Source organism: Bombus flavifrons, chromosome 9 (assembly GCF_040668555.2).
Source record: "Bombus flavifrons isolate JBK064 chromosome 9, iyBomFlav1_principal, whole genome shotgun sequence".
Classification (NCBI taxonomy): domain Eukaryota; kingdom Metazoa; phylum Arthropoda; class Insecta; order Hymenoptera; family Apidae; genus Bombus; species Bombus flavifrons.
The window spans coordinates 12,570,276-12,583,571 of record NC_138450.1 but is presented as its reverse complement, the minus strand read 5'-3'; the positions used below and the strand labels follow the sequence as shown (position 1 = coordinate 12,583,571).

Sequence of the window (13,296 nt, the reverse complement as noted above, 5' to 3'; positions counted from 1 at the left end):
GAGTAACTCATCGTGCCTCCTGGTAAAGTAATTTGCCGTAATTAAAGTCGTATAATTGGGACAGATAGCGTCGTAATATTCCCGTGTCCCTTCGTACAGTGTGTTCCTCGTCGGAATCTGCTTTCTCTCTGTGTGTAACGCTAATTTCAGACCTTTTTTTTCCGAACCAGCTCGTTTCGATCTTGATCACCCTCCTTCGATGTTCCGTTTAATTACGGGCTTAATTGTGCGACAGCCAAGCCGTGCCGAAAGGTAAAACGAATCCGCAACGATTTTTCTTTCCGTTCGTCGATAAATTACCAGAGGAAATTGAATTTTTTTCCTTCCCCTTCTTTTTCTGTTACAGTGAAGCGGAAAAAGGATCTCGCGAGATCTTTTTATCCGGTTTGACGAGAGACAGGGGACTGATATTTGATTCGATATTACAGAGAATTGTTTGAGATTTGAAGTTTGTTCTTATCGGATTTAACTAATTCGAGAAGATTTTTGTTAAGAAAATTTCTATCTTCATTTGCAAAGTAGAAATATTAAAGACAGAGAAAGCGAAAAATCGCTCGACACCGTTGACACAACTGCAATTCTACGTGCAACTGCAAGGCACGTGTATCAAATGACAAAATTATCAAACAAAAGTATATTTCGTAGCCTAGTAGTCTCACGTTCCTTTACTCTTTTCGTCCAAAATAAACCCGATACGCGGATCTGTGGCTTTACAATTTTTTTGAAATCTTTAGAATCTTGACAAAGAGAGGCGCGTGATTATAATGTTTCATGTATCTAACCTTGGAATTTTTACGATGTTTATTCCGAAGCCTTCGGTGTTGTTCGAGCGAAAGAAGTTGGTAAGAAGCAAGTTGGTCGGCCACGAAATTCGTGTCTTTAGAAAGTGATCGTGAGCAACAGTTTGACAAGCGCACAAAGTGCTCGGAGGCATTGACTTTTCGAACTCTTTTCTCCCGCGGCGACCTCTCACCTTCGCAACTAGTTGAAATCGCTTGGCCAACGTGTATTGTTCCATCCAACAGGTTCGTGCTTTATCGTCGTTTCCCCTCGTGCATTCTTTTTTTTACGACGGCCTTGCCTCGAATTTCACTATTCTTTCTATTTCTCGTGAGGTCCGTTAACTCGAAGCCTGGCTGAATGTTTATGAAAATGAGACTCGTAAAACGGTGGAAATTGCCGCTGAACAGAATTTAGACGTTGAAACGTCCATCTCGAGATAGCTATCTCGAGATCATTCTGTTGCAACGATGAATTCCAGTATATAATCCTTTGCCACTTGAATTTTGTTCACTTACGAGATGTGATAATTATAATTTATAATAATAATAATAGATACGGGTTTTTCAATTTAACCCGTATTTATATGTCTATTATACAGGGTGGTTGGTAACTGGTGGTACAAGCGGAAAGGGGGTGATTCTATTTCTTTTTTAATTTTTCCATCCAGACAACGATCTACAGTGAGATCCGTTATAACGAGACGTGATAAAGTGCACGCGTACCGAGCGAAAATTCAAAGTCGATTTTCTCGAAAACAATGCCTCGAACGAAAAATTTTTATTCTATATTTTCGACTTCTTTTTTCGCGTAGTATCACCCCCTTTCCGCTCGTACCACCAGTTACCAACCACTCTGTATACTGCCAGGTAGACGATCGCAGGATAATTCTTCTACTTATTCCGCGATTCTTAATAACATCGTCTGTATTTGTCTAATTATTCTTTTGCTTGCGTGGCTGAAATAATAAACAGCGATACAAAGTTGTTGTAACGATGTAGCTGTATTCGAGAATCTGTTGAAAGAACCTCTTGGAACGTTAGGTTGGCAAGCGATACTTCGATGATTGGATTAATTGGGCGTGGAAAATTGGAAGTATTACAGTGGCATTCCTAAATTCCCTTGATTCTGATTTATACCTGCTGCAATATCTCCTATTAATCGCAAATATCGCTAATAAAATAGTATCTTTCTACGTTTTCATCGATGTTATCGTTAGCTTAAGAAAGTATCGTAAGTTTAAAGCGTTAAAGATCATACTGTCTGTTTTTATCAACTTGCAGCCTTTTTATCTGCGTGAGAATAAAATTTTTTATCGTTTATAACGCGCACGTGGATGCACGTACGATATTGTGCAGTTATACCGTGCAGTTTCGAGAAGAATTTTGCAAAATACAGTGGTCTTTTCTATGTATAAGCTCTCTCAGAGCTTAGCAATGAAAAGCCTGATTTACCAAGACGCTGTTAGGTTTATTATTATAGCAGATGATTCCATCAAAAACAGACTCGTATCTTGTCTGTTGCACGTCACACTGTCTCCTGTTAATGGAACTTCCAAACATTTCGATCTTCTGCTTACTTATTCTCACAGTCTTTTAACGTATCGCGGACTCTTGGACTCTCATACTCTTCGGATTGGAATATTCACAATTACAAATTTTTACACTTGCAAGATCACAGATCCCAAGGTTTTTAGGTTCTACGTTCCCCGGGTCGTAGGTTCAAATTTTTAAATATCCGAGTAGCTAGCGCGTTTTCCAACCCTTTGATTCTCGAACTTACGCGCTTCTACGCTGCCGAACATCCAAATTTGTCCAATTCTCACGTTCCTATGCTTTCACAACCCTTCGTTACAATCTTTTTCTCTTCCTCGACGTCTTTTTTCCTGGCTGTTTGGAGGCTGGTTTCCACGGTTCCAGGGAATCGAGTCGCTCGTAAACTCGTGGGCTGGTCGCATGTTTCGTAGGAGTTTCATGGGATTTCGATGGATGGAGGGGGTCGTGCCGATGGTCGTCTGTTCTGTCTATTGGCGGTCGAACGCGTATGTTGCAGAAACGACAGCCGTAGGAATTAGGCTGCCCACGCTTATGTCGACGACCGTACCGAAAAAGCACGATAAAAGCTTTCTGGCCAGATGGGCACCGGTTGCGCAAGCTCTCTCGCTCTCTCGTTAGAGACAGATTTCTCAACATCTCTTTCCTCGTCCCCTTCATCTACATACACGAGATCTTCCTTTACCGAGACTTTCGACAAGCCACCATAAGACTTCTTTCGTGTTATCGTTACATCGTGTGCTGGCAATGGTGGAACGCAGAATAATTACGTAATATTGCAAAACGCGCTTGGGCGATCGGTATTTATTTAAACACCAGGGATATTTGCACTCCATTTTAAGATCGAAGGAAGATCGAGGTTTAAGATCGAAGGAAACTGTTGTTATTTCTATACTCAGAGGTAGGATCGCAATAGTTATTATTTTATTGAATAATTAATATTTTATTATTTTATTTTATTGGATAAATCTATCACACCGTTGTGAGCCAAAAAAAACCTTTTTGTTTATAAAAAAACAAAAAGACATCTTAAGCCTATCGATTAAATCTATCGATTGTAACTAGGATCGTCCTCTAGTTACTATTTCTTGTAACTAACGCATCTGCATATAGATGGCGAGCACGAACTCACGTTGTCACTTTCAACAGAAACATTTCGTGTCACTTTAGGACGTAAAGAGATTGTTTTTAATCGTTAACGCTGCAACTGTTTTCGCGTGTATTACGCGTGAAAATACAAAACGACCTCGAATTCACCGTAATTAGTGGACTCTTTATTCGTCGTTCGAATTTCTTTCCCGTCCAAATTAAAAGGCTCGGAACTTGGCGCGTGGAAGTTTCGTCACGCGCGACGGGATTTAGGGTGAGAACCGTGGCACATGTTCGAAGGAAAACGAGTCGACCAGAGGATCGTGGAAAGATTAATTGCCAGCTGGGTCCCGTGCACGCGAAAGACGATCGCGCGTAGCCAGGATTTTCGGCGCGTCTCGCCGCTTTTGAGGCAAAGGGGGGGCACCTTCGATATATATCGTTCCTGGTGTATTTATGACTCGTGCTCGTTACGTGCCGCTTCGATGCATCGTACGCTTTACTTTAAGCTCCGTGGAAAATCATCGATAATACCTGGTTCTCTTCAAAGGCCGCAGAAATTTCTTTCTTCCATATTTTCTTTGATCTCTATTCGCGAATTTTCTGTGAAACCGGCGTTTATCTTTCCAACATATGACAATTCCCTAAATATTACGCAACAGACCTTGGAATAGGTTGCTAATAAATGGCCCGCCATTTGTTCTGCCGCGTTTAGTATAAGTTTAGAAGATAAATAGGTGCACGGCTGTAGAACGTGCACGTTATAGTCTTAATTTATTAGATCTCTCCGAAAGAAGGTTAAGGAAGAAGGTTACAGAAGATGAGAGAACTCAATGGAAAACCATTTATATCTATAACGTAGCAATCGTCAGAGATACCATGAAAGGAGCGATTAGAAGGAGGTTAACTGTGAGAATAGTTTTGAGACTTGTCAGATAACGCAAAACTTGAACACAGACGAGATACAATTTTAAAGATGAATTAATTAAGAAAAAAAGAAAAGAAAAAAAGAAAAAGAAGGAAAATCGGGGTTATGCAATCGTTGAAACGCAAGAAACAAATTTGCGAGAATATAAATAGAAATGAAAAAAATAATATGGAGAAAGTTAGGTCGTTTAATCCGAATGAAATGTAACAGATAAATATACCAGATACGAATAAACATCATAAACAAAATAAAAAGGAGGAGTTTCGCTCGTTGAATTTTAATAATTACATTTAATTGCAACTATATCTCTTTTGTAGACGTTGGAAAAAGTGTTCGGCTCTTAAATAATCTCTACAAATGTGGAATAATTAAGAGAAAAGGAGCTGTAGTCTGCTCGAAACTGGCCTGAAATTTGCATACGTTCTTTATACGTGTCTCTCGAACGCTTTCGTGAATTTTTTTTACCTATAAATATTCACAAACAGACTTCTGAATATTTTAGCGATATCGGTTACATTTTTAGCATTATTTTTCGAGTTACTATTTTTGACTCTATCTTTTCAATGATCTATCGATATTTATCTTTACAATTGTTTTTCAAAATATCTTTTTCCTGTTCGACGAAGATCTCCGGATTTGAGCCTGTAGCCAGAGATATCGATTCGGGCGGCAGTGGAAGATAATAAATCACGTTCGAGAATGACACGTTCGGATTATCGAAGATTTACTCTGCTGCTATATAGCTGGAAGATTTGGTAGTTTCTAAAAATTTGTTCGCCCGATAATTTTGTGTTTTTCCTTGAAATATTTCCTATCCGTAAATCTTCGTTTTGTATCGTGTTTTACGATAGAAGAAGAAATATCGAATTTTGAGCTGTTCCGTCTACTTCTGTTGTTCCTAAATTTTCCTCGCTAAATCTAATCTACAGAACAGGGAAAACTTATCAACGTGTACCCTATTTTCCCACCATATAATATATTCCAAACTGAATCTCGCGATCTTCACTTTAGAACGTACATGTTCTGTGTATATGTCTCGTCCCATCAACGAAATTTTCATTTGGAAAACATCTCGAGTAGATCTCCTTTACCACGTAATCATGCGCACCGCGTAAAGCAAACTTTATCAATTTTTAACATGTACCTTTCCTCTCGAAAGCTCAAGTGCCCTTTTCTTTCATATTCGTAAATCACTCGCCGTTAAAGAGCCACGGAACTTCTTCAAACACGTGTACCTCCCCAATTTCGCCTCTCGAGCCAAACGACAGTTCCACGAACCATCATCGACGTCGGGATCAATCGCCGTGAACACGTTCGACGACTGGTTATCTTCATCCCAAAGCCTTTCAACTCCCCTCCTTTGTAACGTACCTTGGACGCGAACACGACGAATCCAGAAGACAACAATGGCCCATCTGTCCACTACGTGCCCTTCTCCGCGCTCCTCGCTGGCAGTCGAAGATAAAATCGATAAGATTTCTGGTGCAGAAAGAGGGAAAGGCGGCTTGTCCGTGGAAGCTGACGCGCGACAAGCGCATAATACACTCGCGGCGCTCTATGAATCGGAAGTGAGCTTATTATTAGGCCACGCTCTGCGAATAGTCCGCACCTTGACGAGACGAAATAATAATGGCGCTTATAAATTCTGTAGCGTTCGAAGCGCGCCTCGACCGGATTCATCGAGGATTTTGATGCATCGCCAGTTGCTTTGGAAGTTGGTGCGGAATTTTAAATTTAGAATATTATCATTTCAATTTTCCTCGTTTCGCCGTATTTGTCTGTACATGATTTTGTAGATTTTAAAACCGATGATTCGAATTTGATGGCATTTGGGAACAGAAGCTGAGAGTTGGATTTTAAATACTACGTTTCATGTTATTTGCTTTTATTAAGTATCGTACAGTGTATTTCAATGTCAACCATCTCTTTTCCCAAGTTTGTATCTAACTGTTTGATAATTCTTCGCTTTTATCAGATTCTCTTCGTATATTTGCGTGACGTTTGAAAAACAGTTGAACGCGATTTATAACGTGGCAAGGATTTAGCGACGATTATTGACGAAAGTCAAATGGCCGGAGGAAGAGTTTTCGAAGAAACTTGCCGCGTGGCAACAATCGAAAGCATTGTCTCCCGTAAACGTTTCGGCGGGAGATCGGCCGAATACCGAGTTGTTCGTGGCATACATCAAAATCAAACGGTTTCTATTTATACGTTTTATAACAGCGTGCAACGGCGACGGCTTCGATCGGACACCTGTTTCCATTCAAACAAACTCGGTTCTTCGATTATTATTTCAATCCGTTGCATCGCCCCTCGAGCTTTACATAAGCGCGCACTGATTACGTATTCGATCGGTGTGTTGCACTCGACCGATTATTTTCAAGAGTTTGCAGAACGATTTTTACTGATCGTTACAGCTTTCCGTTGCATCTTTGGTTCTCGATTTTTCTTTTTTTTTTTTATTTTTTTAACTTTCGATGGAAGTTCGTTCTCGAAGGATCTTCAAACCTTTGAAATAAATCTTCTACATTTTAGTTTCTGAAATTTTTATCGTCCGATAGTATGTGATATCTGTCGGACGTAGTTATTTTAAAATTACAGCGAAATTTCACACTTATATATCTACATACGATAGATTTTTGAAAATGGAATGGAATAATAATGCGAGACAAGAAAGCTTTCCGACAGCTGGAAAATCGTAGAACGAACTTAACAGGAACGAAGATTAATTAGTATCGATTATTTGAAGTAGCATTTCGGTCAAACGAATCGAGTACTTGACGTAATTTAAAGGAATATTTCTATGTCTTTCGTGTCATAATATCGTATTGTGCAGATATTTTTACATCACGAGATAGATTCTTGGAACGCTTGAAATTCTCTTGCAAGACTGTATCGGTATAATAATAAAAAAAAAAAAGGAAGAGAAAATCGTAGAATATTTTAGTGTCTTCTAATAAATAACTAAACGACAAGGAAAATAAACATTTAGAGAAATATACTCCTCGTTATAATTTTTCTTAACAATTTTCAACGTTGTATATTAAAACGCTAAAGAAGAAAGAAAGAAAAATAACTATGTCTCGGGAAGCACCACTCGGCGAAGATTGTTTTTACATTTATTTCACTGCGATTGGAGTGTAAAAATGGAAAAAGAGATACATACGTAGGTAGAAGTAGTTAATTAATGGAAATTCGGGCGTAACGCGCAGAATGTATCGCTTTGTTTCGCGATTCCACTCGGCCGACTATTTTCGTAGAGCTCAATTTCAAAATCTAAGCGTTCTTCCTCCTTCCGCTTCGTGGCCTCGATTCGCTGGATTCCTCCACATCCTCTCTATCATCTTCCCGTTTAATCGGTGTGAATAAATACGCGAGGGAAAATGACAAGAGGAAATTAGACCCACACACTCGTTTGTCGTTCGTTTGAAATCGTCGTCCTTTGTTTCCTCCATTTCTGGCTTTTATCTTCTCGTTAAAAGAAACACAGCGAATAGTTGGATTCTTAAAAATTAAATCGCTCACCTTCGTTCGTAAGTTCGTCCGTAGCAAGGAGACGAGATAGATTGCAGCAAATTCAAAGTTTTTACGCGTTTATAGAAAATCAGAAGATAACAATCGTACAGATGTATAAAATATCCATACAATGGTTTCTGTAACAGTCGATAGGCGAAACAATCTTCCACCGAGGTTCTACCGTTTCAATCGTGCTCTGAAAAATTACGAATTTCCATAAGAATTCACCATGTAGCTGTCACTTTCTTCTACCTTTCGATCTTTCAAACTGTTCGACGTGACTTCTGAGTGGCTCGTGTATCCCTGACTCGTTTTCCCGTGGCAGCATATAGGTCAGTGGGTATATACGTTGCTCGGCTGGTTTGGCCACGAACCGACGAATCCGTAGGAGACCAGATCCGGTCCGAGGAAGTGGACTTTTTGGTCGGCGGATGCCAGGCCGAGGAGGCCCGCGAGGACCACTTGGAAGATGGTAGAATGGCGAAGGAACCGTAGAAGGTTGCGAAGGAGGAGTTGCAAGGGCATTAGGCTCCGAATACGGAACGATAAAATTCTTACGAAACGCGACGTTATTTCCCTCTCTGTTGTTCCATCTTATCGTCTTTCATACTCTCGTGCATCGAACTGGCACTCTCACAAAACGAGAGGCAGAAAGGTTGGAGGTAGAGGGAGGATCCTCGTGCGTTGTGGAGAGGAGGTTGGGCAACTGGAAACGAGCCGGTGGCCGAAGAATTCGACGCTCGAAAACAAACCTCCGCTGGAGGACGCGTTTCGTTTTAGAGGACACGCCAGACACACGACGCGGAGCCGTCCGCGCGTCAAAATGTATTTTTGACGGCCGTTTGACAAGCTTTTAACGTTCCCCTTCCTGTCCTCCTCTTCTTCTTCTTCGTCCGCCTCCTTTCCGCCTCCACGCAACGATGGATTTTCGCGCGTCCTGCGTGCCGCTTCTGTGCCTCGTTATTTTTGCGAATCGTGTTACGTAAGCGTGCGCTGCCTCTGGAAAGGTTACCGGAAAGTGACAGGTTCTGTGGCCGAGATAACGAGCAGGAGAACTGAAACTTTTTGAGGATATGCGAGCTGAAACGAGGCGCGAGTACATTTCGCTTTGCAACTTCCTGCGACGAGGTTTGTAGAGGTTTTTCATTCGCATTTTCTTTGCATTTATGTGACTTTTTAGGAATATGAAATTTAGTTTAGAAACTGAAACTAAAATCACTCGCTGCGACCAAGTTTCTGCAAGTTGACGTGGTGCACATTCGGAGATCATTTTTTCGTATTTGCACGTTTCTCGCGTTTGAAGCGTATACTATATTTGTCTTACATAGGTTTGGGAATATTTCGTGACTTTTAGAAATTTCTTAATTGATAATTTTCAGATTCACGACGAATGTCGAGTTAAAATACTCTATCCTCTGACAGCTGATCGAAAACTGGTCGCGCTTCAGCTAATCGATAAGGATCTTCAGTTTCCGGTTTCGTTATCAACGTTTCGCGATTCGGTTTGAATTCCTCTTTGTTCCCGCATTGATTCGAGCTCAATAGCCACGCTTTCAAGGACGTATCAATAAACTTCTCGTTCCCCGGAAAGAAGACTGCACAATAAGGGGAATAGAGATCCAGTTAGCTCCAGTAAACCATCGTTGAATCGTCGCTCAACGCGCGTGGAAATATGCTAATTCGTTTCTACAAATTAACCAACTATTATTTTACTTTTCCATGTATCGGCGAGTCACGTTGTTTGTTAAACTCTTAACGTTTATGCGTGTAGATGGCGAATATACGTGTTTCTCGAGCATTGCATCGTGAGTTCGGATACTTCGAATCATTTTTCCAAAAAGCTGATAATCGTAAATCGAGTAAAATCGAGTTTTTAATCATTTTTGTGACATTAATTTCGAATAAAAATTAGAAGTCGTTAGAAAAATTGCCAGAATAATTGGTACGAAACGTTTGAAAAAATTCATGAAAGAAAATTTCGTAATAATATACATAAAGTATATGAAAAAAGAATTATGTAAAAAAGAAAAAGTATAATAACTCGTGTAAAGCGCGCATTGTATATAAAATTCCACGATACAAAGATAGATTTTGCGTGATATACGTGTTTGTTTGTATATATCATGACAGATAATGGAAATCCTATGCACATTCGACTGTGTTAAATTAATAATAAATTCGATTGTAAAAACCTTTCAAGATAATGGCAAGTTTCCGTTACCTCTGTTCTTTTCTAATTAATTGGAAGCCCGGGAAAAACCGCAATCAAGGATGTTGCAGTTATCAGGCGTTCGAAATTCCCCAGAGAGTCGTAGAAAGGACGTAGCGGGTAAACTGTTGAGATTTCGTTTCATTTTTATCAAAACTCTCTCTCTCTGGAAATACATTCGATCAAAGATAAAGGAAACAGAAATGAGAAACAATCGGATCTGACTTTTGTATTTTTATGTTTCGTATGTATTCTCCTCGTTCCCTTTATTTTTCAATTATTCCATTGAATAATTCCACGAAATTACAAGAAGACCGGCGGACTTGTTTGTCGATCGAGCGTGAGAAAAGATCGCTTTTCTTTTGTTTCCGACGGAAATAATTATTTAAAGAACGAGCGGAGTCGTTAACGCCATAAGATCCTGCGATAAGCTCTACGTACACAAGTAACGTTTATTAAAAAGAACTGCTTCGAATTATTTCACGATTGTTTACGATTTGCAAAGAGAGGAAGGAAATTCTGAAATCTGCGTTCTGTCCTTGTTCGTTGCTAATCGTTCGATAGGATCTATAATAGAATCGATACGAAGAATAAATCTTTCCAACGTAATTAACAGATTTTCGAAATCATTTTGCGGATTATGATAAAACCGATATTTATCCATTTCATAGCCTTTTCTAAGCATTCGACAAATTGGTATACTCGTCGACTTCGTCGAAACGTAACGCTATCAGAAATTCGAATGCCACAAAGAGACTCGATTCGCTTGCAACCAGCTCGAACCATCAAACCGCACATCCGCACTCTTAATCTCTGTTCTTGTTCCAGGTTAAATGGTAATCTAAATCGACCATGTACAACCTGAATCTGAACGTGAACCCTAGTCCGACGGCTGCCGCGGGTCTTCTCGGTGTCGCGGCGGCCGAGGTCACACCAAGGACACCGGAAATCGTAAACTCCCTAATCGCCATGACCAATCCCTTCGAGGGTTACACGAACGAGAGGAGCAGAGACCGTACGGATTCGACTAGTAGCGGTGAGCCGAGCCCACCGAGCGTTCAGCACACCTGTAGTCAGCTCATTAAAGAAGGTAGCCATCCGGTGGTGGCCTTGATAATATATCCTACAGGGTCCTCTCTTGTTGCCGAATTTCTTGCTCTTCTTCTTTTCTTTTACCGTCGAAACTCGCTATATATCCAAGGTTATCCGGGATTCGGTAGCGATTCTGGTTTCCTAGGGACAAAATGATGTAGGGACAGTACCGTGCAGAGAGTCTTAAACTTTCTACGATTGTAATCTTAATAACGGTAATTAATCGTATTTTTAAGGATCTTTAGATATTTCCTTCGTGATGCTATACTTGGTTGCTGTCTTCCTCTGGTTTTCAAATTTTGTGCAGATACTCGAGCAAATATGCTTGAGATAAATTACCTTGCGTTATAAAACGTACGATGGAACGATTTAAAAAATAGGCCATCAGGAAGGTGGTAGTCAGAAAACGAAAATGAGTTGTTCGCAATGCTTAAAGCGGAACGGTAGATAATGGAAAAATACAGATCGCGGAAAATTGCGGAAAAATAATTGTCGACAAAGTAGAGAGTCATATTCGTAAAAACAAAACATTTTCGTTTGATGGATTTTTAGGAATGACTGGAAAAAAGCAGAAAGATCGAAGGAACGTTCAGACGATCGATATTATTGTCAATACCTAAAGTTCTCAACATTGCAGTGGCTTTTACGTACGATAATGTTGAAAACTTCAAATATTGACAATGATATATTGATCGGTCGAACGGTCGTTGAGAATACTTTGGTGAGCGATACTTTATATTCCAAAAGCCTTATATTATCGTTTTTAGTAATGATTTAGGCGATTAACTGGTATTTGAACATCACAGGATTGAAGTTGACGCTGCAAACAAAAAGGAGAGCCAACGGGACCGGGGACGACACGAAAAAGAAGACAAAGAAGGAAGACGGGAGCGCAGACGACGAGGAAGAGGAGGAAGCTAGCAACAACAACAACCGCGGTGGAGTAAGAAACCTTCACATACTGTTCTCGTTAATACGATAAAGCAGTCGTGATGTTGGGCGATCCGCGCTGTAAGTCGCCGTTTCATCGATTTCACGGGTTTTCAAGTCAGACCGGATATACTCATTCCATCCAGTTCTCTATCAGTTACTGCTCTCATCAAGAACTCAAACGCTACACCATAAAATAAATTACTTTCATACAGCTGTTCTTTATAAATGTATAAGGTACTGTGCAAAACTCTTAGGCTACTTGGTAAACGAAAATGCTCTGCTTTTAGAAATTAATGTAAAGATGTTCGATGTCATTACTTCTTAAGAAATATTTAATTTAAGGTTTACGTATTAATAATTCAACCAAAAATATTGATTAATCTGTAGCAAAATAAAGAAAATATTTAAAGAGATAATCTTAAAACCATAAGTTGTTCTTAACGTCATATGGAAATATTTCCTAGAAATATCAATTGCTATTGCGAGGTCGTTATCGTGAATAGCCTAAAGCTTTTGCACATTGCTGTACTAAAAAGATTTCTAACGATAAGACGAGACTAGAATGGTTCTCAAAGATCTAAAATTTTTGTAGCTAACTCCAGAGGACGAGGAAAGGCGCCGAAGGAGACGCGAGAGGAACAAGATAGCCGCTACCAAATGTCGATTGAAGAAACGCGAGAAGACAGTGACCTTGGTGCAGGAATCAGAGATCCTGGAAACGCAGAACCACGACCTGAAGTCGCAGATTCAGGAGCTGGAAACGCAGAGGCGCAGGCTAGTAGACATGTTGAGTCTCCATGGACCAACTTGCTTGAAGCAAGGTGGCACAGATACCTCGTACCAACAGTTTGCAGAACCTTTGCAGCTGCCCAGTTACCAGGAGAACTTTGTGCAGCCTCCGCCGGCATTGAATCAGCCTCAAAACTGTGTGACAGAATATCCGGTAAAGGTGGAAGAGTACGAGGGTGACTTTTATCGACAAGAAAGTCCCTTCGTGCCGACTTCAAACGCTGGTTGTACGGTTTAGTAGCTTTATAGACGTTCTAAAAACGTCTACCGCGCCATTTTCAGGAGTAGTCCTTGTGAAGATTCGGTTTACCGGTTGACGAATATGGTACGTTGTTCGGTTAAGAATCTAGGATCGTCTAACGATGAAAGAACAGTCGTATGCATTCCAAGAAGACGCAAGAAAGCGA

General features: G+C 40.3%; 2 protein-coding genes and 1 long non-coding RNA gene across 5 annotated transcripts in view; 1 reads left to right on the top strand and 2 right to left on the bottom strand.

Annotated features, from left to right (window-relative positions):
* AlkB (alpha-ketoglutarate-dependent dioxygenase AlkB) overlaps positions 1-5,920 on the bottom strand; it is a 21,764-nt gene extending 15,844 nt beyond the window's left edge. The window contains exon 1 of the mRNA XM_069121030.1: positions 5,722-5,920. The gene's annotated coding sequence lies outside the window, so the exon portion shown is untranslated. The remainder of the gene's footprint in view (positions 1-5,721) is intronic.
* Positions 1-13,296, top strand: part of Atf3 (Activating transcription factor 3) — a 26,328-nt gene extending 13,032 nt beyond the window's left edge. The window contains exons 1-4 of one of the 3 annotated variants that reach the window (XM_069121032.1): positions 8,872-8,994; positions 10,904-11,165; positions 11,974-12,110; positions 12,693-13,296. In XM_069121032.1, coding sequence (XP_068977133.1) covers positions 10,928-11,165; positions 11,974-12,110; positions 12,693-13,127 — 810 coding nt within the window. In that variant the 5' untranslated portion in view covers positions 8,872-8,994; positions 10,904-10,927 and the 3' untranslated portion in view covers positions 13,128-13,296. Of the gene's footprint in view, positions 1-8,871; positions 8,995-10,903; positions 11,166-11,973; positions 12,111-12,692 lie in introns of those variants that run through there. The other 2 variants (XM_069121033.1, XM_069121031.1) reach the window with 2 other exon arrangements.
* On the bottom strand, positions 7,602-8,736 carry LOC138183710 (uncharacterized). The gene is made up of 2 exons (XR_011174130.1): positions 7,876-8,736; positions 7,602-7,811 (listed from the first exon to the last, which is right to left on the bottom strand). It is a non-coding gene; the product is annotated as an uncharacterized LOC138183710 (long non-coding RNA).